At 39.0% G+C, this 27,410-nt stretch overlaps 3 protein-coding genes across 3 annotated transcripts; all 3 read right to left on the bottom strand.

The window, feature by feature from the left end:
* Positions 1–3,249: 3,249 nt before the first annotated feature.
* On the bottom strand, positions 3,250–8,197 carry LOC105356883 (B-cell receptor CD22). Its single transcript, XM_020706733.3, has 5 exons — positions 7,973–8,197; positions 6,456–6,716; positions 5,376–5,463; positions 5,244–5,298; positions 3,250–4,083 (listed from the first exon to the last, which is right to left on the bottom strand). Exons 1-5 carry the CDS (start codon positions 8,088–8,090, stop codon positions 3,823–3,825), a joined length of 783 nt encoding a protein of 260 aa, XP_020562392.3. The 5' UTR covers positions 8,091–8,197; the 3' UTR covers positions 3,250–3,822.
* Positions 8,198–14,319: 6,122 nt separating this feature from the next.
* LOC105356876 (B-cell receptor CD22-like) lies at positions 14,320–24,492 on the bottom strand. Its single transcript, XM_023957047.2, has 11 exons — positions 24,319–24,492; positions 22,100–22,453; positions 20,208–20,438; positions 18,740–18,937; positions 17,462–17,716; positions 17,122–17,376; positions 16,774–17,037; positions 16,262–16,343; positions 16,119–16,173; positions 15,559–15,773; positions 14,320–15,477 (listed from the first exon to the last, which is right to left on the bottom strand). The coding sequence occupies exons 1-10, from the start codon at positions 24,371–24,373 to the stop codon at positions 15,597–15,599; spliced, it is 1,926 nt and encodes a 641-aa protein (XP_023812815.1). The 5' UTR covers positions 24,374–24,492; the 3' UTR covers positions 14,320–15,477; positions 15,559–15,596.
* Positions 24,493–26,721: 2,229 nt separating this feature from the next.
* Positions 26,722–27,188, bottom strand: LOC105354190 (histone H2B 1/2). Its single transcript, XM_020706788.3, has one exon. It carries the CDS (start codon positions 27,144–27,146, stop codon positions 26,772–26,774), a length of 375 nt encoding a protein of 124 aa, XP_020562447.1. The 5' UTR covers positions 27,147–27,188; the 3' UTR covers positions 26,722–26,771.
* Positions 27,189–27,410: the final 222 nt, after the last annotated feature.

Below are 27,410 nucleotides of genomic sequence, written 5' to 3'. Positions count from 1 at the left end.
AGTCTGGTCACTTCCCGTTTACATTACTGTAATTCCCTCCTCCTTTCTCCCTCAAAAAACCCTCAATAATCTTCAATTGGTCCAGAACTCAGCTGCCCGCATCATCTCCAGAACCCCATCCTTCAGTCATATCATCCCAGTTCTCCACCAACTGCACTGGCTCCCCATAACCTCCAAATTCCCATTCAAACTCTTCCTGTTCACCTTTAAGGCCCTCCATAACCTGGCCTCTCCTTATCTCTCTGGCCTCATCCATATCAAAACCCCCCCTCGTTCTCTTCAGTCCTCCCCATCTGTTCAGCTCTCTGTTCCTCCAGCCCGACTCACCATGGGAAGCTGAGCCTTCAGCTGCTCTACTCCCAAACTCTGGAATTCCCTCCTGATCTCCATAACATAGATTATCCTCCAACTTTTAGATCTAAACTCAAAAATCATTTGTTTATTTCTGCCTTCCGATCGTGTTTCACTTTTGATTTTGATTTTTTATTTACTGTGCTTTTAATGTCAATTTTTAACCTTTGTCTGTACAGTGTCCTTGGGTTTCATGAAAGGCACTTTAAATAAAATCGATTATTATTATTATTATTATTATTATTATTATTATTATTATTATTATTATTATTATTATTATTGTTATTGGGGACAGACCGCTGACCTCATTTCCTTCCTTAAAACAGGAACTGAAGGTTGCAAACTTAAGACTATTTGTAATAAAGAAAGACGTTCATGAAATAAGTCCATAATCTTTGGTGGTTTGGCTGATGACACCTTCTGTGTGTCGGTTTGCTCATGGGTGAAGGGAGTGTGTAACATAAGGTGACACCCTCACACACCTAAATGATTTCTAATGATTAACACAACTGGAGAAACAAAAGAACGACAGGCAGCTTCACAAAGTTTGTGTAATGAGAGCTGAACAGACGCAGCATCTGGACTCCAGTTTGGCCTCTGAGACTCAAACATGGATGAGTTTGTGGTTGAAGTCCTGTTTCTGTGTTCAAATGCAGAGAATACAGTCGTGTGTTGAGAGATGCAGCACGTCACATACCTGAGAGGCTGTGAGTGACAGGTGTGTCTGTGGGAACCAATGAACAGAGTGGAAGCAGACTGTTGATGGAACATCAGGATACAGTTGAAGTCCCATTGGCTGTCACAGATCTAGGGGTGTACCTTAGCTTCCAACTCCCCAGGAGCAGTGAGCTGCAGATCCACTAGGGTTAGACCCCCCAATCAAACCCCTTAATGCTGAGTGTCAAGCTGGGAGGCACTAGGTCCTATTTTTAGAATCTTTAGTATCACTCTGCCAGGGATTTGAACTCACAACCTTCCAGATTCAGGGCAGACACTGAGCTATTGAACATGTCCATTAACCACAGACCAGCTTCAGAGGAGATTTTAAGCCCATTTTAAAGATGAGAAAGGATGGAGAGCAGCAGATGACTACAATGATCTCCAGTGTTTCTCATCATCTCCACATCTGCTGCAAACAAACATCCAACAGTTCTTTCCTGCTTTTCAGCAGCTTTGTCTTCATGGAAAACTTTAAGAGGAACAATGTTGAGATAAAAACAAAGACATTCTCAGATAAAGTGTGTTACTATTTAGCAGTGAAAAACTTCCTCACTGAAATATCAAGGAACAAATGTCTTTGGTAAATATGGAATCATTCACTGCTGATCAAGTCTGCATCCCAGAGTTTTTGTATTGTTTTTTTCCCCAAATAGTAAACATAAGAAAATAAATTCGATTCAAACAGCCTGCCTTTTTGTTTTTCTGATTCTTTTTTTCCCCCAGAATGATTGCAGATGTCTTGTTTTTTTTTCTCTTCTCAGATGCTACTTTACAGGTCTTTTTGATTGTACCAATACTTTGCATCCTGCAAAGTATTGGTACTCTGGCGCCACCTGCTGCAAGCACACATTTTTACTCTGATGATGTTTATCCAAAAAAATGTAAGAGGCAGAAAAACAAGTTTTCTTCCTTCTGTTCTGTTGTATTACAATTTGTGCAAGATCGATTGTTTTTGTTGTTGTGTCGAAATAAAAAGAAATAAAGACATTACTGAAAAGAAATCATTTGAACATTTACTGCTGTGTGTTCTGGCTCGAGCAAATACTACATGGTAGTTTTTTTCTATGATATAAAATAAAAATATAAAGACAGAAATTCCAAAATACAGTTTTTTATATCATTAAAGCTGCAGGTTAATTTTAGCCCACAACAGAACCAAGTGTCAAAGTAAAATGATCAGGTAGTGACTGTCCTGGGGGGTCCTGATCCATGGATGGGTGTGCCCAGCCATGACACACACATCAATGTCAGTCCTATTGGCTGCTAAATTTTATGTTTTCGACTGCACATAAATGCAACTACACTGCCAACAGATTTTAGTCTATTAATGCAAATGAACATGAAAAATATGTGGTCTACATTCTGAATAACAACTTTCGATACTAATGTTACACGGTTCAGAATGATGGGTCAACTCACTCATTGTGCAACATATTTAATTTTGAAAAAAAAAACCTGCAAAATCTACAACATCAAAAAGAGCGCACTTGGTCACATTCCGCTGACTCATTCAACCCGTATTCACTTGACTTCTTCTGCTGGTCTGCTACTGATCTATAGAGCACCGAGCGCCCTCTGCTGGCGAAATTAGGCATTGGCCAAAACCGTTTTTAAACACAAACTGACAGTTTAAGTAGTTCTAACAGTAATGTTACTGATTATTTCAGAGATCAAAATGAAATTAAATGGGGGGCAACTGTTTTAATGACTTTTTAAATCACACAGTGCTACACTAACAATGAACTGGAGTCTGAGCAAACTAGATCTCAGAGCGGTCTTACTTCCTCCACCCGTTGTAGAGTGACTGAATTAGCTACTATTTCTGCTGTGGAAACCGATTAGTGAATGGAAATACTTTTCTTTATTTTCTAAAGAAATGCCTCTGTGCCATCTCTCACTTAGGATTGGCTGAGCTTCTCAAATGTTGAATTACAATCTGCCTCTAGTGGAACCAGAGGAAAAGAAAAGAAAACCCATGAAGTGTCTAAGCTTCTCTTTTTAAATGCAACTGGAATGATTCCACTCTGTTCTTTCTCAATTTGTATAAAACCTTGTGTTTCAAAGATTACAAATACAAGAAGTATTTAAACATAGATTAACAGACTGAAACAATATTAAATATTTAGAAACTTCCAGGGCTATGAGCTTCCTCTCTGTGTTGAAACAGTTCTTTTCCTCTTAATGTCAGCAGTTAAGTTTATTAAATCAGAGTCACTGTCAATCATCTCTTGGTTGACAATAATTTTGTTTTTGTCTTCCACATGTGTGTTAATTACACACATGATTGATCACCACAGACGTCTCTTTCTGTCTGGGGGTTTCTCTGTGAACAGTCCATAGGTTAGAGTATAGATTAATATGAACATTAAAACCAACATTAGACATCTTTGATTGGATTTCCTTTGTTCTATAACAGTTATTAAAAGGTTTATTTTTCTCATAACTTTTATTTTAAATGCTGCATTTATATCTAAAAAATATTGAGTAAAAAATACATTTCTGTAGGTACATTTAGATATCTATAAGAAAACACAAAAGTGCAATCCAATAAGCCTACTTAAGATAAAGAATGTAAAAACATTATAAAATGCAAATGCAAACACAACAGCTATTTTGGCCATGAAAAATACTTTTTGATGCAGAGAAGACACATTTAAAACTGAATATGATCTTTTTTCAAAGAAGACATTGCTGTAAATACCGTACATTTCCTGGACTGAAGCTGCAGATTAACATACAGATGTGTCTGGATTATAAAGGAGAAAACTTTTTTATTTCATACAGACGATTCATTCCATCAACTGGATTACTGGATGATGTGATCACACTGTAGACCACGTCCTCTTTGTCCTCATGACTGTCCCGTCTTCTCTTTGCTTTGACTGGATTGATGTTGGAGTAGAGAGGATCCTCCTGCCTCTTGGTGAAGGTCACGGTGGCGTACTGAATCTCCACCTGATCCTCTGCTGGATGTCTGGAGGTCAGTCCGTCACGCCCCGAACCTTCAAGTTTCTGAAAAACAAATGAGATTTTTGAATCAAATACTTTAAGAACCAAGTTGATGTTAATTGAATCAATATATAGCTTTGGATGATTCTTCTAAGAACCTTCAAATAAAACCCTAAAAGGTTCTCTGACAAAAAGAATCATAAGAATGGGTGGATTCAGACTGGACACACTTGGTTTGCTTCAAGTGAACCAGAGTTTGGTTCCCTGATAATTTGGAACAAATCTTCAGTCTGAAAACACCCAAGTGGACTCTGGTCCAGGACCAGGAACTGCTCTCTGACCCATCTTTGGAGGTGGTCTCAGTTCATTTCCAATCAAAGAGGAGATCCAGTTCGCTCTGAGTTTTTCTCCATCTGAATAGGCTCTGTGCTCAGAGCAGAACAACTTGACTAAAACAGACATCCTAGCCGGGAATTATGGGATGGGATGTAAACAGAGTAGGTAAAGTCGCAGAAATTTGGTAGCATGAATTCAGACTCATTAAAGCTACTTTTAAGCTGATACACGTTGCTTCTCACGGTTTTCCCAACAATCTATACGTCATAAACACTTATCAGCGTCTCTTCTTAGCCGTCACCTCAGTAACGGCCTTGCTGCACGCCTCAACCGTACCAAGGTAGCAATAAAAAGTGTTGTTCCTGATGCAGATGTTCAAAATTATCAGTGAAATATAAAGTTTGAATGAACTGTCCTGACAAGGATTGTAAAGTACAGGACGTCCATCATTCTTTCTCTAGTTACTTTGCCCCACCCTAACAATTCCTGGTGAATGTCTTTAGTCATGTGGTTTTGTTTACAAGCTTTGGTCCAGAACAAGAAAGTCCGCTTGATGGTAGTCTGAACACAGACTAAACACAAGGTTCAGGACTTAATCCGGACCAAATTAAGCGGACTCGGTCCGGACCAACGACCTTTTCCAGTCTGAATACAGACTTGTTTGGTGATAGTTTGGAAAGATGAAGGAACATTTCCCTTGCAGCAAAACTGCAATAAAATTAAACAGACGTTGTAAACTTTTTAAATTCCAAACAGAAACTTTTTCATTTTAAACCAATTTAAAATGAAAGTTAAAGAAAAACACAACAACTGGAATGTTATTTTAAAAAATGATCACAAAAGACAGAATGAAAGATCAGGGAGGAGGATGTGTGGAGAAAGAAGACCTGAGCATCTTCATCCTGACTCCTGATCACTGAAGGTTCTTCTGAGGATCTCCTTCTACACAGAGGAAATGATCAAATTATACATGATGTGACTAAATCAGACTTTAATCCTGCAGGATGTGATCCACTCACCTGAAGACCTTCAGGAATAAAACAGCCAAGAACATGAGAGTCAGAAGAACAGCAGGGATCGACCAAGCAGCAACTAAACCCACTGAACCTGAGGAACAAGTGGGATAGATCTAAAGTTGAAAAAAATCCTAGTTATGGTGAGGGTTGCAGCGGTTAGTGATCTGTCTTCACAGTGAGAAGACCCTGGTTCTGATCCCAGCTGGGATCGTTATTTTTGTGTGGAGTTTGCATGTTCTCCCCATGTATGCGTGGGTTTTCTGGGGACTCCAGCATCCTCCATCAGTCCAGAAACATGCTTCATAAGTTAATGGGTTACTCTAAAGCAGGACTGGTCAACCCTGGTCCTCAAGAGCCACATAACTGCCTGTTTTCTAGTCGTCCATGACCAGCTTGCTGCTTATTAGCTGACTCAAGTGATTCCACATCCTGATTGACTGAACACACCTGGTTTAGGCTGTTACCATCAAGCAGTCCAGTGAGAGCTGGAAACCTATAAGTTGGAGTGATTGTACCGAGTGAATTGACTTCATCTGGTTGGAGCCAGAATGAAACCATTTTCTATGGATGACTCAACACTGACTCAGTCCAGTTCTCTGATACAGTCAGTGGTTCACTCTGGATGGTCTGCAGGGCCAGACAGAGACATACAATCACAAACTGACAGTCACACTTAGTGACAATTTAAAGACATTAACTAACCTAAGATGTATAGTTTTACCGTGGAAGGAAGTCGTCCTGCACAGAGAAAACCCACACATGGAGAAGAAAAAACATGCAAACTACACACAGAAAGGTCCCAGCTGGGTACAGACATTAGCTGGGCTAACACTCACATTTACAACCTTTATGATCATTGATTATTTAACACCAACAATTCCCCAGAACATCAATCAAAGGACAGTTTTGCCTTCCTGTATGAAACTTTTCTAGTTCCAAAGAGAAAGTGGGACAGACTAATTTGAGCTCATCAAAAGTTCAGTCAGTTCAAAGATTCTACAGTGAAGTCTGGAACGTCATGGTAAAGTGATTGAATTCAGCAGCATGGCAGCTTTTGTCACGTAGACGCCATTATTAACTTACCTGATCCAACCGACACTTGAACAGTGGCGTTCTGCTGCCCCAGTTTGTTCTGAGCCACACAGATGTAAAGCCCTCCATCTTCTGCTATGATGTCACTGATGGTGAACATTTGTTCTTCTGATTTCAGAGAGTCTTTGTTCTCCTTGAGCCAGGTGAAGTTAGCTGCTGGGTTAGCATCACTGCTGCAGGTCAGAGTCACTGAATCTCCTTCCAGGATCTGTCCAGACCCACTGATGGAGGCGGACGGAAACCTTGGAGCGTCTAGAGAAAAACACATTGATCAAAGTAACAAAGAAAACCTTAAGAACTGCATTAATGTTGGCATATTTACAAACTGTCTTTTACTGGAGCAACTGATGTCTTATAAGTTGGAACTTAGAGTCTAGGTGAAGATGTAAAGGGGTGTAGCTCAGTTGGTTGAGCAGCCATCTAGCAATTAGCTGGTTGAGGGTTCAACTCTCCTGTCTTGTGTCTTTAGACACTTAAAACAAAACTGACTGGAAATCAGCTGTGGTGGGTAACATTATCTGCTAAAAGTAAGTCTGTGTCTTAAAAAAAAAGGATCATCGTTCTCTTTCGGCTTTTCCCATCAGGGGTTGCCACAGCGAAACAACCTCTCAGTTGAGAATGAGTTGTATGGTTAACTTGACAATGTTTTACGCTGGATGCCCTTCCTGATGCAACCCTCTCAATTAATCCGGGCTTGGGACTGGCACAGCAGCAGAAAAGGGAACAGGGAGCAGCCCGGATTTGAACTCTGGTTTCACAGATGGAAGGCGCCGCAACCCAACACGAGCTAAACCGGCTCGTCTTAAAAAAAAAGATAAAAACCAAAAAAACATCGGTATCAACACAGAATTTGAGGTCACATGAAATCAGTGTCTGGTTTACAAAACAGTTGTCATGAGTACAAAATAATTTAGGAGAGATTTCTGAAACTAATTTTTGATGTAAAGTCAGACGTAATAAGATGGGCATTAATAGGAAATCTTGTTAATTTAGAAATCTATGAGGCCAGTTCAGTCTCATAATTTGGAAATGCACACAGACTGCTTTACAAATGCATGCAACAAATATACATTCAAGCAAAAATGTAATATAAATTCACAAATGCACATTGACCGTTTCATGTGGGGGCTTGGCAAAGAAATAAATAAATAAAATAACCCTATTTCTAAGTCTGAAGTAGTCCTGGACCAGAATCTTGACCGAACAAACTGGTTGAATGATTCAGGTGATAAAAGAAACAAAAAGGATCACTTAGGAGCTCTATAAACCAACACAAGACAATGTAAAAACATTTTTAGGATTATAATTACATAGTTTGGAAAAATAGGTTTCAAATGAGTTCCCATCATGTCAAAATGCCAGCAGAACTATTCAAATGTAAAAACTTGAGAATGAAAATATATAAAACTCAAAGATGATCAGTAAAAAAACGTTTTCATTGAGCTAAATCCGGAACAAGCAGACGTCTCTGATCATAAACATCAGAAGGTTTTTCTTTCAGAACTCACACAGAACATCAACGTGTACAGATGAGTTGATCCATCCATGTCTGTTCTCAGATTTACACACGTAGATCCCACTGTCGTTTATGTTGATGGAGGGGAAGATGATAAACATTTGCAGCATTAAGATGGTTCTGGTTGTCTTTTAACCAGGTGAAGCTAGCTGCTGGGTTAGCATCACTGCTGCAGGTCAGAGTCACTGAACTGCCCTCCAGGATCTCAGGAGGATTCACAGAGACAGAGATATTTTTTGGAGCATCTGAAAAAAGAGAGGAAAGTTTGGAGAAACTAAATGTTTTTGTTTAAAAACAAACAAAACGCTTTTATTCAAATGTATATCTGGATTTGGTCCTAAAAGGTATCTAGTAAGACAAGTTGGCAGTTAAATAATAATGATAATAATACTTACAAAATTACTCACATTTCACCTCAAGTGTAAAGAATGATATTTTCCAACCCAGCTGGTTCTCAGCTTTACAGTAATATTCTCCAGAATCTGTGGACTGGATGGAACTGAAGACAAACTGTGGACCTACAGAGAGAACTTTTATGTTTGAATTTCTCATCTTGAACCAGGTGTAGTTAGCTGCTGGGTTAGCATCACTGCTGCAGGTCAGAGTCACTGAACTGCCCTCCAGGACCTCAGCGGAGGGACTCACAGACACAGAGGAGGTTTCTGGAGGATCTGGACATAAAAGTTATTTTTAGGAGAAATGGACAGAAGCTTCTGAAAAATGTGTGGAGAAAGAACTGATCTGATATTTTATCTCATTTTTATATCAATGTGTCTCCAAGGTTTTAAATTCAGATCAGTTAATTTGATTAGTAATTAAAATTGAAGTTCATAAATGGTTCATAAACATTTACATGAAAATATCTAAACCAACAGGCTTATTTGCATCTCTTGTCTTTATAGCATGTAAGTATAAAATATAATATTTCAAATACACAGAAACAAGAAGAAAAAAAACACCAAAATCCTGGCAGAAGTTTCCAGAAAAGAGTTGTACGTTGTCATGGTTATAACTCTGACCTTCTGTCACCACGCTTTGAGATGAATAAAGAAAGAGGGGAGAGATGGAACAAGGGTGGGTCAGAAAAAGTAAATTAAAAAGTGAATTAGAGAATTATTCAGTTGTTCATCATCAGTTTGTTAGAGATAATCCAGACAGAAAACTACAAACTAATGTGATGAACTGCTGAAGACCAACAAGATCCCAGTCTGATCAAAGCTTTTAGAATAAAACTTCTGCTCTGAAAAACTCCTCTTTTCTCTCTGTCATTGAAGGTTTTTGTTTCCTGATTAGATTTATTAACTTTGAGTCTTTAAATACGAAAATGAATTTCAAATTATGGTTTTTGATTTCAATTCAAAAACATAAAAAAATGAAACAAGCATTTTTTTTCTTCCATCAACTCTTAATCGGATTTCTTTTAATTTATTTTTTTATAAAAAAATGTTGTATTAAAATTAAATCCATTTTTTTATTCAAAAGTAACTGAAATCTTTCCCAGAGACTAATAGACAGAAATAAAGATCCTTCTGTTTGTGTATATTGTTTAAGATTTTAGTTTTGCAGAGTGAACTCACAAACTTCAGGACTACGATGCATCTTTGATGAACTCAGAGCACAAGAGATCCTGTCTGTGGAAGAAGTCCAGCGTCGGAACATCTGACTGTTTTTATACAGAATCATTGATCTGGTTTCTTCTCCGTTTCTGAACCAGACATATCTGTAAAAACCATCTGGATCACATTTGTTGAAACATTTTAGCTGAAGGTCTGAATATTCCTGGTGGTCTGATCTGGAAATGACCTGAACCTGGAGCTCTGGAATATGAAGAAAACATGGATGTTAGTGAAAGTCTGCAACAACAATGAAGGAGGTCAGAGGAGATCTGCAGCTCCCTGAAGTTCAGGAAGAGTCTTCTCTGTGTTCTCTGGAAACAGTTGGATGCTTTTTAAGCTCAGAATAAATCAGATTTAGAAGAAATGATCTGACAGACAATCAATTCTAAAAAAAACATTTGATTGGTCAAAAAGTCACAAAACATCAAACACTTTTAGACAATTAAATTGATATAAATATTGATCTGATGAGAGTTTACCTTCGACAGTTAATCTCACTCCAGGTTCTCCAGTGTAACGTCCAGTCACATGGTTTGTTATGAATCTGAACTTATAAACTCCAGAGTCCCTCTCTCTCACTTCATAGATTTGCAGTTCACAGCTCTTTCTATTTCTGCTGTACGTCACTCTATCTTTGTATTCTGGATCTTCTTTTAGATCCACAGGTTCTGCTCCAGTTCTGATGAACCAGAAGCTTTTCTCAACAGTAGTTCTTACTCTGTTTATCTCTGCTGGATAATTATAATAGCTCCTCATGATCACAGTTGATCCTTTATTCACACAGATTTCAGTTTGGTAGTATCTCACGTTCCAGCCTTCTTCACTCTGCGCTGCTGTAACAGAAAAATCATCACAAACATGTTTAGATTTATTGTGTGGAGATTTTATACACAATGGGAAATGTACAGTTACACAAATTGTTAACACTTAAAGAACAAGTAAGTTTTCACATTTTCATGAAGTTTGGCATCAAAATCCCAAATCTTAGAAATGTGAGGAAGATTGACAGACTGACCGGCTTCAATAAACCAAAACAAAGACTGATGTCCAAAAACAAACAACTAAAAATAATGAACACCAAAAATTATTGAACCTCTAAGGTTTTTTTGAGTTAAATTAAAATAATACCTCAAGTAATTGAAACAAACTGATGTTTTCTTCTGTTTTGTATCAGAGATTTTTAAATAGAATAACTTTGTGTTCTGATTCCACCCCAACAATACAGATGCAGTTTTGTTTGGAGTTCAACATTTAAAGTTGTCCATAGGTCTAAAGTGACAAATCATAAAAGTACATTTAACACTTCGCCCAACACTCAAACACCAAAAACCCGATTTCCCAAAATCCACAATATATTAAAAAAAACCCACAGTTCAAACCTAAGTCCCGCATTCTTGCTAACAAAAAAGAAAATGTTCTGGAAGCAGATGAGTTTTCGACAGTCTCATGCGTTGGTGGGAGGCGGCTCCACCTAACTCGCTGTAACGCGTTCCACATGTCAATGAAGCTGCTGATCGTCGTATTGGACCATCCGAACTCTTTGGGATACTATACTCCGTTATGAGGAAAATAATCCGAGCTGGTCCAGATAATCCACATGAGAGATCGCTTGCTCCTCCGCGCTCCTGGTCCGCTGTGCATTCTTCCTTACCGCGCTCCCTCGTCTCATTGAAAAAAAAGATGTGTCGCCCTGTTACCTGGCTGTCACCATCCATCCATCCATCATCCATCCATCCATCCATCGTCCATCCATCCATCCATCCATCCATCCATCCATCCATCATCCATCCATCCATCCATCATCCATCCATCCATCCATCATCCATCCATCCATCCATCCATCCATCCATCCATCCATCCATCCATCCATCCATCCATCCATCCATCCATCCATCCATTCATCCATATCTGCTTCCAGGTTTCTTTAGGTCTCAGCAGCATTAAGGTTGTTAGATTTTTACCTGCAAACCAGCAAAGAACAACAACAAATCCTCTCAGTGCTGCAGTCAGACTCATGGCGTCTCCTCTCTCTGGGTTCCTTTCTTCACAGAGTTCATGAACTGCAGACAGAGTTTCAGAGAAAGAGTGCTGCTTTCCATCCTGTAAATGATGAGGAGGAGTTTGCAGAAGTTACTCTTCCTCTTTCCATCATTAGCATGAACGGAAACAGAGGCTAGAATATAGAAAGTGAAGTGAAAGAACAAAATAAATTTACATTTTCTTGAGAAGAAAAAGGAATCAACAGACTGTTGGATGTCAAAACTCATTTTAGACTAAAGATCAAGTTTGCACAGAATTTCCTTTTATTCATCAACTCTGCAGAGGAAGAGGAGTCAGAATGATCTGAAGAGAATCTTCATTGATTGCAGAAACAGTTTTTTATTTCAAATATTTAACAGAACACCTCAAATATGAAGCTGAATAACATCAATTCTAAAAGAATCTTCAGTTTTCTCTGATAAACTTTGACACCCAAGCACAACATTTGAGAACAAGACAGTGATACATCCTGGGAAATATTTAAAACTGACAACTCACAATAAATGTGTATGTGGCGTGCACATATGAGAAATTCAGGGGGGAAAAAATAATTATGACATAAACTTTAAAAAGTAATAAAGGTTTTCTGTACCATAAAATGTTAAATTATAATGAACATTGTTTAATTTGCTTTACTACTATTTTATCAAATGTAACTGCTCACTAAGGTTTTACTATGTCCGCCCATTCCTCTCTCTTGCAGCACAAAGGTGCTGATGCTTTTATTTTTAGTCGTTTAGATTATTGTAATGCCCTGCTCTCTGGTTTACCCAAAAAGTCTCTTTCATACCTAAAACTAACCGAACTCAGCGGCACGAGAATCAGAGGGAGGAAACACATCACACCGGTTTTAAAATCGCTGCATTGGCTCCCTGTGCATTTCAAGATTGATTTTAAAGTTCTCTTAATTGTTTATAAATGTTTTAATGGTCTTGGGCCTTCCATTTTAACCGATCTGGTTTTCAGATAGGGATCAAAACACATGGTGAGGCCTCAATCCAGCATTATGGTCCTGGCCTGTGGAACAGCCCGCCGGAGAACCTCAGGGTTGCAGAGAATGAAGAGGTCTTTAAGAAGAGGTTCAAGACACACCTTTTTAATCTGGCTTTTATGTGACTTTCGTAATTGCTTAATTATTTTATTCTTTATCTATTTAATAATTTATCTAATTTCTCTACTACCTTTGTTGTTGTTATATTCATGACATTTAAGGATATGTTTTAATCATTTCATTTATTTTATGGTTATATTTTACTATCATTATTGTTATCTTATTATTATTTATATTCTCCAGTGCTTCCTCTTGAAGATCCATTGTTCTGGAGCAATACCTGTTCCGCCTGCAGGGGTGCTGTTGATGCAGTTCTTACGTTTCTTTTCAGGGTTTTACTGGGGGAACTGGGTGGGTGGAGGGAGGAATCTGGTGAGGGAGGGGTGAAAACTCAGTGTGATTGTGTTGTGTTTTCTGTTTTAACTATTTTCATAGCTTATGCCTATTTTATTTGCTTTTATGTTTAAGCGCTTTGTGTTTCCAACCGGGCTATACAAATAAATAAACTCTGAGTTTGAGCTTTATTTGTCAAAGTTTCAGGATGGAAAAAGCTACAGCTAAAATAGAATACAGAAAAGTATTTACATTTATTAAGAGTAAACCCTGAAATTCTTCATTTTCTTGGCAAACTTTGACTTTATTGTATAAATATAAATAAAAAGATGCCTCTTGAACATATTTTGACAGAAAGGATATCAATAATTTCCGGATTCGCTGTGAGTGTTTCTAATTTAAAAAACACACATTTGCATCAAAATAGACTTAAATATATTTCTTATACAACCAGTTCAATAAATCTTTAAAAAGACACATGTACTTAAATGTTCATCATTATTTGGTTGCTGTGATCCATTTTTTCTGTTCTTGGGCAAAAGTTAGCGAAGTGTACCGCGGTCGGCTTGCAGAAGCGGTCCTGAACCAGATTTAGACGACTTCCCTCTGTTGTTATCACTAAAGCTGATGCATGACAATCACTCAAAAATGAAAAAGAAAAACATGTAAACAGCAATGTGCTGACAAGCTCTTCTGTTTACATTATTACCGGTGAAATTATTGAAATAGTGCATACCACCCCCTAAAGTATGAGGGAGAATCAACACTCATGCCTCAGTCTAAAAATGAAGAAGCTTCTGCGCTACCCTTGTGCTATCCTAGGCACTTTAACATTGGCAGTTGGGTCATCTAGATCCATTAGACAGTGCTCTGAACCTTTTTTCTTCAATGATTTCTTCAATAACTTGATCTTTTTTTTTATTCCAATGGAGCTCAACTCTTCAGTAATTTATCTTATGGCTTCCAACCAATAATTCTGTCTTTTTATTTTTGAATTGAAAGAAGTTTGACGGCATCCAGGAGTTTGGTTGCTTGCAGTGGCTCTAAAGCTTTAGTCACATGACCCGTATGGTTGCTGCAGGTTTTACGGTTATTTGGCCTGCGGAAGGTTTTTAGAGAGAAGTGGAGGAAAGCAGTTCTTGCAGTTCTTCACCTCAAGGAACATCATGGAAATGGAACGTACCAATGTGGTGTGTGTAGTAAGAGTATTGTGTAAGAAATGAGAACAAAAATTATTCATTTTGTTTACTAGTGTTTATGAGCAAAAACAATATTGAAAACATCGAAGTGAAATCTGAATTGAAGATTGTGTTGTTTTTGATTCATGTCACAGTAAAAAAACGTATTTAAATCAAAAAGGTGAAGGAAAAACTGAAGCTGTTTCATTTGCAGCTTTTCTTCCTCTTCACATTCACCTGAACATAGAGAGACAAGTTTTACCCTGATATTAGAAACTAGAAGACTTCTGCAAAGGTGAAGTAAAACTTTTTTACTGTTGTTTCTAAAAAAACACAAATAATTTTGATTGACTCAAAGTCGACATTTAGTTCCTCATAAAACATAATCAGCTTCAGCTATATGTGGATGAAGTCACTTCTGTAAAACTGGAACTGCATCTGTCATTCTGAAAGTTATTCAGTAAACCACATATTCTGAAAAAAAACAGACGTTCAGGTAATTACAAGTTTTTAAAAGCAGGTATTTTCAGAGTTAAGCAGGAGTTTGCAGCATTTTGTTCATGACTGATCAAAAGTTCTTGATTTTGCATTTGAATGCTCTGAGTGAGGAAGCTTATCAGTCAGCTGGTCTGTTTCTCTGTCAGGTCACTTTAAATGAAGCTGTACATCTGCATGTCTACATTCTGGACCGCTTCCATTCATGACTTAAGGAGGAGATCAAAGATGTAAATGTAATCTGGAAGCAGGAAGTGTGATCATCAGCAGCTGGGATGGGCTGCTGTGGAGTCTCACCTCTGAGAGAGAAAACCTCTGCATGCTTTATGAGAAACTCTCTTCTCAGACGCAGTTTTTCTGTTTCTCTCTTCAGAAAAACTTAAACTGAATCTGAGCTGAACCAGAAATTCTCAGGACAAAAATGCCGTATTTTTTCTGTGTTTAATGATAATACAAAGAAATCCTCCTAAAAAGAATACGGGTTTTAATGAAAGTAATTTTATAAAAACAGTTGGTTCTGCTGCTTATGTCACATCGTTGTGTTTTTCATGAATCATTTAAGAGAAAACGTGACCAAGCTAAGAATCTTCTTGTATCAAATTCTACATGTTTTTTTTTCTTCTCCAAGAAATTTTATTATTTTTAAAAATATTGAACTAAACCAAAGCAAACACGTCAATAACAGCAGAAGGTGAAGGTAAATCTGATTTTCCTGCATCAGGATGAGACTTTGTTGACGGTGCTGTAAAGAGCAAAATCCTCTGAAAGTTCAGCTTCTGTTGTTCTGTAAGAAAAAGTAAATAAAGTTTAATTAATTTGCCAGTTTCTAAAGGAAATATATTTGTTTTTTATGAAAGTAGCTCACTTTTTAGCTTCAGCAGATTTCTTGAATACAACTGCAGATTATTCAACAGAGTTGTCCTCTGGTCTCTGTCTGGGTTTGGGATTTCTCCTGATGTTGGAGTACAGACATTCCTCCTGGTTCTTAGAGAAATAGATGCTGCTGTAATGAAGCTCAAGCTGCTCTTCTGCTGCTTCTGTTTCTGCAGATGGACTGTTGATGTCTGGACTCGTGTTGAGCTGCAGGACGAGAAGATCCACAAACTCACACCTTCCCCACCTGGACTTCAACTCTCATCTTCATGAGGCTGTTTGCTGTGAAATCATCTCTTTTAAATCAGAATCTCTTCAAACCTCTTTGACTGGGAAATAAACATGGTTCAATGACCCTTTTTTTAAAGGATACATTATTTTAGATATTTCCTGAAGGACCTGCTACTTCATATGATGTTAATGTTTGTTCATCTCTAGCTTCTGCTGCATGCAGACAGATAGAGATGAGTTGCACATCTGTATTTGTGGGCTCTCTGGTGGATGCTGTCTGACTGAAGGACGCCTCACAAAGACAAAGCTAACCTTTCTTACCTGACTTCTGTTGGCAGCTCTCTTCTCCTGCTGCTCTGTGACACGCCTGTTTTTTCTGGTTTGGACAGTCAAAAAAGGACAAAGTCATTAAAAGACGCATGAATGTAAACTTCAGTCCAAACATTTACTAAATAGTTCTTTACCTGATCCAAAGAAAGGCAGGGATAAAGACAAACAACAAAACAGCAAATGTGGTCGTTCCAGCTGCTGCTGATTTCCATGAACCTGGAAAGACAAATGAAAACTCTGAAAACCTGAAGTCACATGAACGGGGTTGTTGACCCCATACAGGTGCAGGATTTGGGGGGTTAAAAAATGAGAAATCTGTGACACACCTGAATCTCGCCTACCAGACCCTTACTAACCCCCACAGGGTGTTTAAGTGCTCACTATGACCTGTTGCCTGTAGTAAAAATCTGCATTAACATTTTCTCTATGGGTTGACCAAGCGGTCTATGACCTTGATATATTTGGGCCACCTGTGTGCTCTGTACAGGTCTGAACGTTCTTCCACAGACAGCCTGTATTCACCTGTAAGGACACTTGGAACTAAGGCCTTAGATGGATTAAGGACGTTGTCATTTGCAGAGATTATGTCAGAAGAGACACATTTTTTAAAAAAGAACCATCAGTTTGTCCAGAAGAATGAACCAACCTGTTTCTGCTTCAATCAGATGTAAACTGGAGTTCAGACGTCCTCTTCTGTTCTCTGCTTCACAGTAATAAAAGCCACTGTGTTCAGCTCTGAAATCACTGATGGTCCAGTTTGGTCCAGATGCTTTTGGTGAGTTTTCATCCTTCTTGTACCAGGAGAAGTTAGCTGCTGGGTTAGCATCACTGCTGCAGGTCAGAGTCACTGAACTGCCCTTAGAGATTTTACCAAAGACACTCACTGACACTGAGGGAATCCTGGGAGGATCTGAGATTAGAAACAAAAAACATGAACTTCTAGAAACTCTCAGTCAAAGAAAACCTAAATCTCTAAACCAGAGTCTAAACATACACTGAACATCCAGGAGCAGAGGGGTCGAGCTGCTTTGTCCATGTTTGTTCTCAGACTTGCAGCTGTAATTTCCTGAGTGTTCAGACCTGATGGAGGAGAAATGAACTTTGTCTTCTGAACGCAGAGGTCTGTTGTCTTTGAACCAGGTGTAGTTAGCTGCTGGATTAGCATCACTGCTGCAGGTCAGAGTCACTGAACTGCCCTCCAGGACCTCAGCAGAGGGACTCACTGACACAGAGGAGGTTTCTGGAGGATCTGGACATAAAAATTCAAGTTATTTAGTGAAGGTCAAACATCAGAAAGATCTGAAGATTTATTCTGGTTCCTTTGTTGGACTCACATTCCACATTTATGAAGACATAGTCAGATGCTGCTTCTCCAAGTTTATTCTCAGCTACACAGTGGTATTTTCTGGAGTCAGAACGCTGGACGGACCTGAGGATCAGACTTTGATCCTTACGGAGCAGAGGTTGGTTGTTTTTGTACCATCTGAATTTAGCTGCTGGGTTAGCATCACAGCTGCAGGTCAGAGTCACTGAACTGCCCTCCATAATCTCAGTCAGACTCATGGATACAGAAACGGACTTTGGAGCATCTGGAAGACAAAAAAAAAATGACAAAAGTCAAGACAGCTTTAAACACTTTGGGTCTGTCTCTATGTTAACTGCTGCTTGGTGGTCCTCAGTTCTTCAGGCTCCTTCTCCTCCTGCAGCATCTGGTTTACTTGAATCATTCAAGAAAAACTGCATTCTGATTCTGATTTCTGGAGTGATCAACTTCCCGTCTGCTTCCACAGTTCCTCTGAGCCAGAGCAGCCCAACCCTGGTCCGGTAGTTCCATCAACCTCCTGTTTTCCAGCTATTCTTGCACTATTTTCTGCTGAAGTCTTTGATCATTCATGTTAAATCAAGACTTGTATTCTCCTGATCCAACCTAAACTCGCCACCATTTCCCTTCAAGCCGGTTAACATGAAAACTGATCCCTGTCTGAATGCTTCAGATTTTAGATTATTTAATGTAAACATAATAATAAACCAGAATAATAAATAAACCTGATCTCTCAACATCATCCAGGTCTTCTGTATATAGTAAATGAGACATACAGTCATGCTTCCATGTAGCGATGAGGCAAAATTCTTCATAGTAGCCCCTGCCACACGCAACAGAAGCATCTAGTTTAAGATCCAAATTTTGGAAAAGTGTTGAACTTGACACATGTCCAAAGAGATGCAGCGGACGGGAATTTGACGCATCGTGCGTGATGGATTTGTTCAGAAGCGTTGCACCTTTCTTCCAAAAGTGTAACCGAAATATATATTTTCTTCTTTATTTTGCTTATTTTTTTACTCCAGAGCACTGATTGTCCAAAAAATACAATATGCAGTGTATATTATTTTTTTGTCAGAGAAAAAGCTAAGAAAGGATTTTAAATGACGGTCATCATTTTTGTAGAATTCTCTGTCAATCCAACAGTGTTAATTAAATTTAGAAACTTAAAAGGAACTGTGATTTGTTTCTGTGTTTTTTAAGCATAAAGTCTACATTCAATAATATTGTTTCATAAGCAAACTGTTTGTGACAGAGTTGATGACAGAAGACACTGTTGACATTGACTTACAGACTTCAGGTGAGCGGTGACCCTGGTAAGAACAGGAGTAGGAGGCTTCAGGAGAAACAGGTTTTCTGTAATAAGAAGAAGTTTCTCCCTGAACTTCCTGTCCATTCATGAACCAAATGAAGGAAAGGTGATGCAGAGGAAAACAGCTGCTGTGACAAACCAGTTCCTGTCCAGACCGGATCACCTGCACACGAGGACCTGACAACACAAAGAACATCATGGATAAAATATACTTTGACAACTGTAACTAAAATGTAGAGTAATGACAGGTTTGTGTTCATCTGTACCAACAACAGTTAGAGTTGTTCCAGGGAAACAAAAGCTGAATACGAACTGATTTTATCTAAAAGGATTGGACTGTTCTCTCTGCAGTATTGTTGGACTGGGTTAAATTCATTACCAATGACTTATTCACATTGCTGTATTATCTTTTTCTAAATGTTTTAGCATTATTTACTAAAAAAGGCAACTTGGAAGGGAAAGATTCTATTTTTTTTATTGTTTACTTAGCACTCTGCTTTTATCTCTGCATTGGCTTCCTGCTGAGTTTAGAATAGATTTTAAGATTTTGATTTTAGTTTTTAGAGCCGTGTACGGACAAACCCCGAACTATATTTCTGACATTTTAACTGCCTACACTCCTGCACGTTCCTTAAGGTCCACTGATAAAAATCTTTTATGTGTTCCAAAGACTCGTTTTAAAACTAGTTGGAGATCTCGCCTTTCAGGCAGTCGCTCCCCGACTTTGAAACGACCTCCCCCTGTCTCTGCGCCAGATTGACTCAGTCAAGTGTTTTAAAGCTCAAGTTAAGACATTTTTATTTAGGGGAGCTTTTAGCTGACTTTTATTTGTTTTCACTTCTGCCTGTTTGTTTGTTTACTTCTATGCCTGTGTGTGTTTATTGTGTCTCGCTGCTGATTTTACATTGTTTTAACATTGTGAAGCACTTTGTGAGTCGCTTTCTGAGAAAAGTGCTATATAGATAAAGATTTACTTACTTACTTACTTACTTACTTACTTACTTACTTACTTACTTACTTACTTACTTACTTACTTACTTACTCAAATCTTTGCATACTAGGGATTTGTCTCTTTGATTGGCAGGTGGGTGGACCCAGCAGAGCTCCAAACTACATTTTTCCCACCTGGTGGTCATTGTTGAATTGAGCAGATTTAACTCTGATCAATACACTCACACAATACGCGCAGTTGTTGGCTTCATTTTGTCTTGCAGAATCCAATCGATGAGTTAAAAGTTTATTTGTCCAACATCAATAGCTTGTAACAAAATGTAATGTCCATAGTTTGTGTTTATCTTTATGTTAGCCCTCTCCCTACTTTTATGTTAGGGGGTGTAAAAATACAAAACATTTGATGCATTCTTCTGCTTCAGGCCCAAGCTGAGACAACTGTTTGACACCCTGATTTAACAGAATGTAGTTAGAATGAGACTGTAAGTGAACTTACACACAGCAGGAGAGTGGAAAGACTCGTGTCCTCTTAGAGCACAGGAAACACTGTCTGCAGTGAAAAACCAAGCTGAGTACTTTTGTTGTGATCCAGCCGTTATTATTTCACCATTTTTGTACCACACGTAGGAAAAATGGGGAGGAACACAACTGCTGTGACACGTAAGCTCAAACAATGCACATGGATAAGTCGGGCAGTCCCTCTTTCTTTGACTCAGCACTTGGAGATCTGGAAAAATACAGAAAATCAGAAACAGTTAATATTAAACCCTAAATTCTGGATAACATGACACACAAACCAAAAATCTGTTCCAAACAGAATGAAAGAATGAAAAAAGAAAAAAAAAAGAAAACCTGGGAAATCTTACACTAAATGAATAACCCAGATTCCACATTTAACTCTGTTCTCTGACTCCTGTTAACGTTTCTTCATCGTCATGAACTCCAGCTTCATCCAGCTTCACTTTGACCACCTCTCCAGGTAGAAGTGGGAGAGGTGAGTTCAAAAGTTAGTTCAGCTGAACGAGGTCATGTCTGACAGATTTCACCAATCACCATGGAAACTGTTCCAACCTGCTGTTCCAGCATTGACTGAGCTGGACTGCCCCTAGTGGCTGTTATTGGTATGGCGTCTCTTCAGATCTAAAGATGGGTCAGGCTGATTTAAAATTTGGTTTGGGATGTTCTCTCTGCAGTATTGTTGGACAGAAGGTTATGTCTTCAAAAACTTCATAACACCATGAATGTGGGTCATCACCAGGTTCTTCTGGACCAAGTTCAAGCAAAGCTTCTTTTCTCCATGAAAGAACTTTAGTTTTCATCCAAAGACCAGGAAGATTGTTTACCTACAGAAGTTTCTGGAAGTCTTGGAACATTTAGGGTTAAAATAACGAAAATCTTGACCACGGCGGATCCTGTGGTGTCTAAGGACCCAAAGTCCAAGGTTATCTCCTGCATCCAAATTTCTCAACTTTTTCTGAACATTTAATGAAGGATTTGATGTGGGTTATGATAATTTCCAAATCCATCTAATATTTAGGACAGGACATATGTTTAATTATGATTAGTTATTTAGTCAGTTGGTAAAAAAAATGCCTAAATAGAATGTATTTAGAATACAATTACATGTTTAAATTAAAGGATTACTGCCAATTGTTTTTTATTTATTTATTTTTTTATTGCAAGCTTTAAACTAATCAGGAAATGTTATTAGCCTAAGTAACCTTAACCTTCACTCATAGTAAAATTCTTCTTGTGCTGTGGTGCATGCATTTCTGGATGAATGCAACCAGAAATTGTATAGAGGTGCTGACACAGACAAAAAGAATGTTTTAATTGATCAGTAAATCAATGTGCACGTGTGGAGACATATGCGCACACAGGCCCCTAGGAGTGTTTGAGCACCTGTCTGAGTTTAAAATTTTACCATCTGGATTGAACACTGATTATGTCTGCAGCACATTGAGCCAAAATAAGTAGCCTCCAGTGTTTCATTGCTTTGATTTCTTCCAAGTCTACGATAAAGTGAACAAACTCATGTTGACAACAATGTGCCTACACATGTACCATAAGGGAGTAGTTATCTATTAGTAGTTTACCTAATTTCCATATTATTTAAAGGACAAAAAAAGTGTTTTTGCTGCACTTTTCCAGTTTTGATCCCCGCCCCTCTGGTCTTGTGAGCCATGAGTGTACCTGCAATAGTCGTGGACGAACCTCAACTCAATCTTTGTTTTGCAAAGTCAAGCCGAGAAAGAATGGCAATAAAAAATAAAGCTCTGCAGCTGCAGGAGGCTGGGTGAAAACTATCTGTCTGCAAGTGCATTCTTAGAAAAAAGTAATTATTAAAAAAAATTTAAAAGTAATGTGGCAAAAAAACAAAATGTTTACCTGTTACAGTCAGAGAGACTCCTGGTGAACCGGTGAAATTCCCACCGGGTTGGTTTGTCTCAAACCTGAACTTGTACTCAGCAAAGTCACTCCGTTTCAGACCCCTGATCCTCAGCATACAGTTCTTTTCAGAACAGCGATATGTGACTCTGCCTGCATAGTCAGGGTCTTCTGTCAGGTCCAGTGGGTTGTTGTCCTTCAGTTTAGTAAACCAGAATTCTCTCTGAACAACAGTTTTCTTGTAACTTATCCTGGGTGGGTATGTGTAGGTGCAGGATATTTCCACTGTGGATCCTTCAAAGGCACAGATGCGTTTGGAGGCGTATTCCACTCCCCATGTTTGACTGTGAATCCCTGAAAAACATTAGAAACCAGAATCACTTTGATGCAGGAAGAAAATATTAAAGATTTTAATTTAACTGCAGTTGATGCAGTTAATAATCTAACAGCGATATCTGTTGAAGACTGGAAAGTGTCTGTAGTTTCACTGAAAAACTGTTTGATAAAGTTAAAACGTTTTCTCTCCTTTTTTATTAAAAGTTGTTTCAGTTTAGTGCATTTAAATCAATGTATTCCTTCCATTACCTGAAAATATTCCCAATTGAAGTCCACACTGCACTGAAAAAAGTCCCAGCAGAAAACTGTTTCCCCTCCAGAGGCGCTGAATGGTTGACCAGAATCTCTTCAGGATAACTTATAGTCCTTCTCCATGGCCTCCCCAAAGTCCTAGATTCCTTATAGACTGTTGGTAGCTGTCAGCTGCTTTGGCTTTTCTACCAAGCCTGGCTGGCTTAACGACATCCCTTAGTTCTGGTTTCCACCACCAGTGGCAATCCCCCCCCCAAGAAAAGAATATGACTACAAAAATGGTAAATGGCGTATACTTATATAGCGCCTTTCTTCCTACAAGGACAAAGTGCTTTACAGTCACACACACATTCACACAGTGATGGCCGCTCCGCTGCCAAACACAGGCGCCCGCCTCCCACCAGAGGCAAGGTGGGGTTCAGTGTCTTGCCCAAGGACACTTTGACTCATGGGCGTGCAAGGCGGGAATCGAACCTGCAGTCTTACGATTATGGGTCGACCGCCCTACTACTCCCCCACAAACCCCCTCACAGCTGTAGGAAAACATGTCTTTCCTTCTTGTTCAGACAAGCTGCAGTCAATGCACAGGGAATGTTTATCACTTTGATTTCACAAGTATTACGCAAGTAGAGAAAATAATTTGCTTAGTTCAGTTTTAGATTCCTTCCTCTTTTATTAAAAAAAAAGAAAGAAAATGGTTAAAAACCTCCACACCTAAAATAACTGAAACCATAAAACATTTGTACAATCTAAAATAGTTCAAAAAGGGAACAAACAGAAGCCTGACATCATCATTTCTGTCAGTACTTTTATACTTTATTATTTTCTTCGTCGTATAGGGAAACGACAGCCCGCTTGGCGCGTCAGTCAACTCTGGCGTTGCACATCTCAGTGTATCAAAGGAGCTAGAACTTAGCTAAATAGTTTCTAGGTCTTTAGCTCCTAGTTTGGTTTACAGATTTGTTTCACAATAACATTTGTGTCCATAAAGTTTTTTGGTTATAGTTTTTTACTTTAATTAAAAAAAGAAGAAGAAACAACTGTCTTTGGTTCGTCTGAGTTTCACAAAACCTTCTCAGCAAAGTGCTGTGATTCTACTTTTTGACTTTTGTTTTCATTTAAACCATTTTCCTTGTACAGAGGATTCCTGATCCTGGATGCTCTTTTTTCAGTTTAAGAAGATCCACCCTAAATTTAAAATAAATATCTTGGGTGGAGCAGAAAACTCCACTTCCCTTTTGTATTTTTAAGATGCAGCAAAGCGTGAAAAGCACTAAAGAAAAGAACAAAAAGCAATCGTTCTAATTCAGACAATCCTGAAAGAAGCCAATGCTCCAGAATGAGTTGTTTCAGTCTAAATGAGATAAAACCCTTTCAAAGCTTTCTAGGACTTTAGAGGTTATCATCAGACCTCCAAACAGTATTTCTGGTTTGAACATGAGAAGAGACTCTGGCCCCCAGTTTGGCCTTCCTTTACTTTCATTTTTAAAGTTTAGTTGCAAAGCTTTGTCGTGAAACTTTTGTAAATTTCAATTTTATGAAAATACTTGAACAGAGAAACATCATCTGAAGTCATTTGTGAAAAAACTGTAAAGGTTACAGGTGTTGGATAACAAACAGAAATACGATACCCATCAGACAGAGCAGAAAGATGACAAATCCTGTTGCTGCTGCCGTCAAAGTCATCGCTGCTGCTCTGCTTCGTTTTATCTCTCATGCAGGTCCGGGCTGTGAGGCCAACAGAGTTAAAGAAAGTCTGTTAAGAACAGAAGGATGTGGTTTCTGTTTTTTTTTCTCTTCTGTGGTTTAAACGCTGTCTTGTCAGTAAAGTAAGATATTTAAAGCTTTCTTTCCTCTTTTTTTGTTTCATTATTATGCATGAATAGATTTCAGCCTGTAAATCCCCTAAATACTGAAATACTTTGTGGTCAATGCAAGAACTTTAAAATAAATTAGATCTTTAAAGTTTGTTTCCCTGTTCAGACTGTAATGACTGCTGCTGTGATGCAGTTTACAGTAGAAAGAAGAAGAAAAAACCTGAAACATGCTTTCTAACTAACCTGCCACTAAAGCTCCTTTTTGGCTAAACACACATGATCTGTATTTTGCTTTTATTAACATTTTTATGAGATATTTAAGAACTGCTTCCTGCAGGGTGTCTTTTGCTTCTGGGCTTACCTTTTTGGTAGATCACACATTATTGTAACCCACAGGTAAAGCTTTAAATAACCCCGGACAGTTGAAAATTGGGAACCAGAGTTTCCCTGATGTCAGCCTACGAGTACTCCAAGCTCTACAAGCGGTCACTTCCAATGAAAAGTCTATGTAAACATGAGTAAACGCGTATTTCAGGCTTCTGCCGTTTATGCATAGCTACGCAAGTTTTTAACCACTGTTTTCGGCCTCTACGTACAGAATGCGTGACCTTTGCATGAGCGCTGCAAGTTAAACCAGGTTGAACTTTGACCAATCAGGGACTTGGATTTAGTAGTAATGTATAGGTAGTGACATGGAGCCGGTTTAGCTCGTGCTGCTTTGCGGCGCCTTCCGTCCATGAAACCGGGGTTCGATTCCGGGCTGCTCCCTGCTCCGTTCTCTACTTCTGTGCCGGTCCCAAGCCCGGTTGCGTCAGGAAGGGCATCCGGTGTAAAACATTGCCAAGTTTACCATGCGACTTGTTCGCTGTGGCGACCCCTGATGGGAAAAGCCGAAAGAGGAAGATGTATAGGTAGTGACAACCATTTGAAAATTGCCCATGGGGGAGAACTTAATAATATTATGCGACAGCAAGTCTTTCATATGTCAATATAGGAGTTTTTGCTTAGTTTGAAGGAGGGTCTAAGGGCAGGGATGTCCAGTTTAGTTTAGTTTGTTCAGTTTAGAATTTTACTACTGAATTCTTTGTATTTATGATCCTTAGGATTTAATGTTGACTTTACAATTACCAGTATGAAGCCCGTTGAGACGACTGTTGTTGTGATTTTGGGCAAAATTAATAAAATTAAATTGAATTGAAAGAAGAAAGCCGAGAGCGAGTTTGACAACAGGGACGTACACAGGATTTTACAGGGACAGGGGCTCAAAGTTGGAAATGGACTGAAAAAAAACTTTTTCTGTCCTTTAAACAATACGGAAAGTTAGAAAAAATAAAACTACTAATTTCAAAACCATTTCCCACCAAGCCTCTTCCAAGTGTTGTTAACAGCTAAAAAAAAAGAAAGAATAAGCCCCTCCCCACTTGTCCAGTGTTAACACTGTGGGGTTTATGCACATTAACCCTTGTTCTATCCTAGGCACTTTAACATTGGGAGTTGGGTCATTTAGACCCACTAGACAGTGCTCTGAACCTTTTTTCTTCAATGATTTGTGATCTTCACTGGTGTCCATGGATTACATGAAATCTTTCCACCTTTATCCACCTTTTTCATGGTAGGTAGAACAGGCCAATGTAAGGGGGGGGGGGGGGGGGGGGTCATCTAAGATAGCACAAGGGATAAGAACGGGTTTTTAGCTCGTTTTTGAATGGTTGTCACATGCCGGGTGTGTCTGTTGCTTTAGATGTGTGTACTAGGATAGCAAAAGTGAGGAAGGTGACGGCAAAAGCAGCTGGTTTCAGTTATTAATTCTGCACAAAACAAAACACAGTGAACCAAGGCAGCAGCTCTCATCAACAGGGCACAGCAAAAACAGCCACTTGAGCCTGGAACCATACATCAAAGCCCCGCCCTCTTGGTTTCCTGCCCCCTAATTTATTGATGCCACATATATATAAACTGGATACCCACTGGCCACAGTTTTTTAGGTTTATATTTAAGAATTGATAGAAGATTATAGAATTATTTTGTGAACTGCATATAATTCTTTTTTTTAACCAATGTTTGATTGGCAGCCTTCTGCCAATATTTATCACTAATATTGCATATGTGCAGTTTCCCTCATATCCTGTAACCCTGATCTATAGATTTTTTCTCACCCCAAAAAAAGATTTGTCACATGAGTTTCTCTTTTTTAGAATCTCAGCTCTTCAGATAAATTGTGTGGCTCTGAAAAGAGCCGTTGGTTTGTGTGGATCACATGGGTCCGTTTACTTGGAGCTGGTGTACTTGGTGACGGCCTTGGTGCCCTCGGACACGGCGTGCTTGGCCAGCTCCCCGGGCAGCAGGAGGCGCACGGCGGTCTGGATCTCCCTGGAGGTGATGGTGGAGCGCTTGTTGTAGTGAGCCAGACGAGACGCCTCGGAGGCGATGCGCTCGAAGATGTCGTTGACGAACGAGTTCATGATGCTCATGGCCTTGGAGGAGATGCCGGTGTCGGGGTGGACCTGCTTCAGCACCTTGTACACGTAGATGGCGTAGCTCTCCTTCCTGGTCTTTCTCTTCTTCTTGCCTCCTTTGCCGGCGGTCTTGGTCACGGCTTTCTTGGAGCCCTTCTTGGGCGCAGACTTGGCGGGTTCAGGCATGATTCCAGTTCAGTCTCTGAACGGAGATATAACGACTCTGACGACAGAGGCTGTGTTTATACAAACTGTGTGTAAATTATACTGTGTCGTTCCCCGTTCATAATTGGCTGAGCTGTTGTGTGTCGTTGCAGTGTTGTCAGATTTCTACGTGTTGCTGTAAAACGTACTTCAGCAGGAAAAGTCCTAAAACATTAAATGTGTTAATCGGGTGAGTTTACAGTGATCATGATCATGACATTTTTTATTTCTGGGGTTTATAACGTG

Source organism: Oryzias latipes, chromosome 1, assembly GCF_053564925.1.
Source record: "Oryzias latipes strain Hd-rR chromosome 1, Olatipes_Hd-rR_3.1".
NCBI lineage: Eukaryota > Metazoa > Chordata > Actinopteri > Beloniformes > Adrianichthyidae > Oryzias > Oryzias latipes.
The sequence above is the reverse complement of the archived record's forward strand: the minus strand, read 5'-3'. Positions and strand labels throughout refer to the sequence as shown.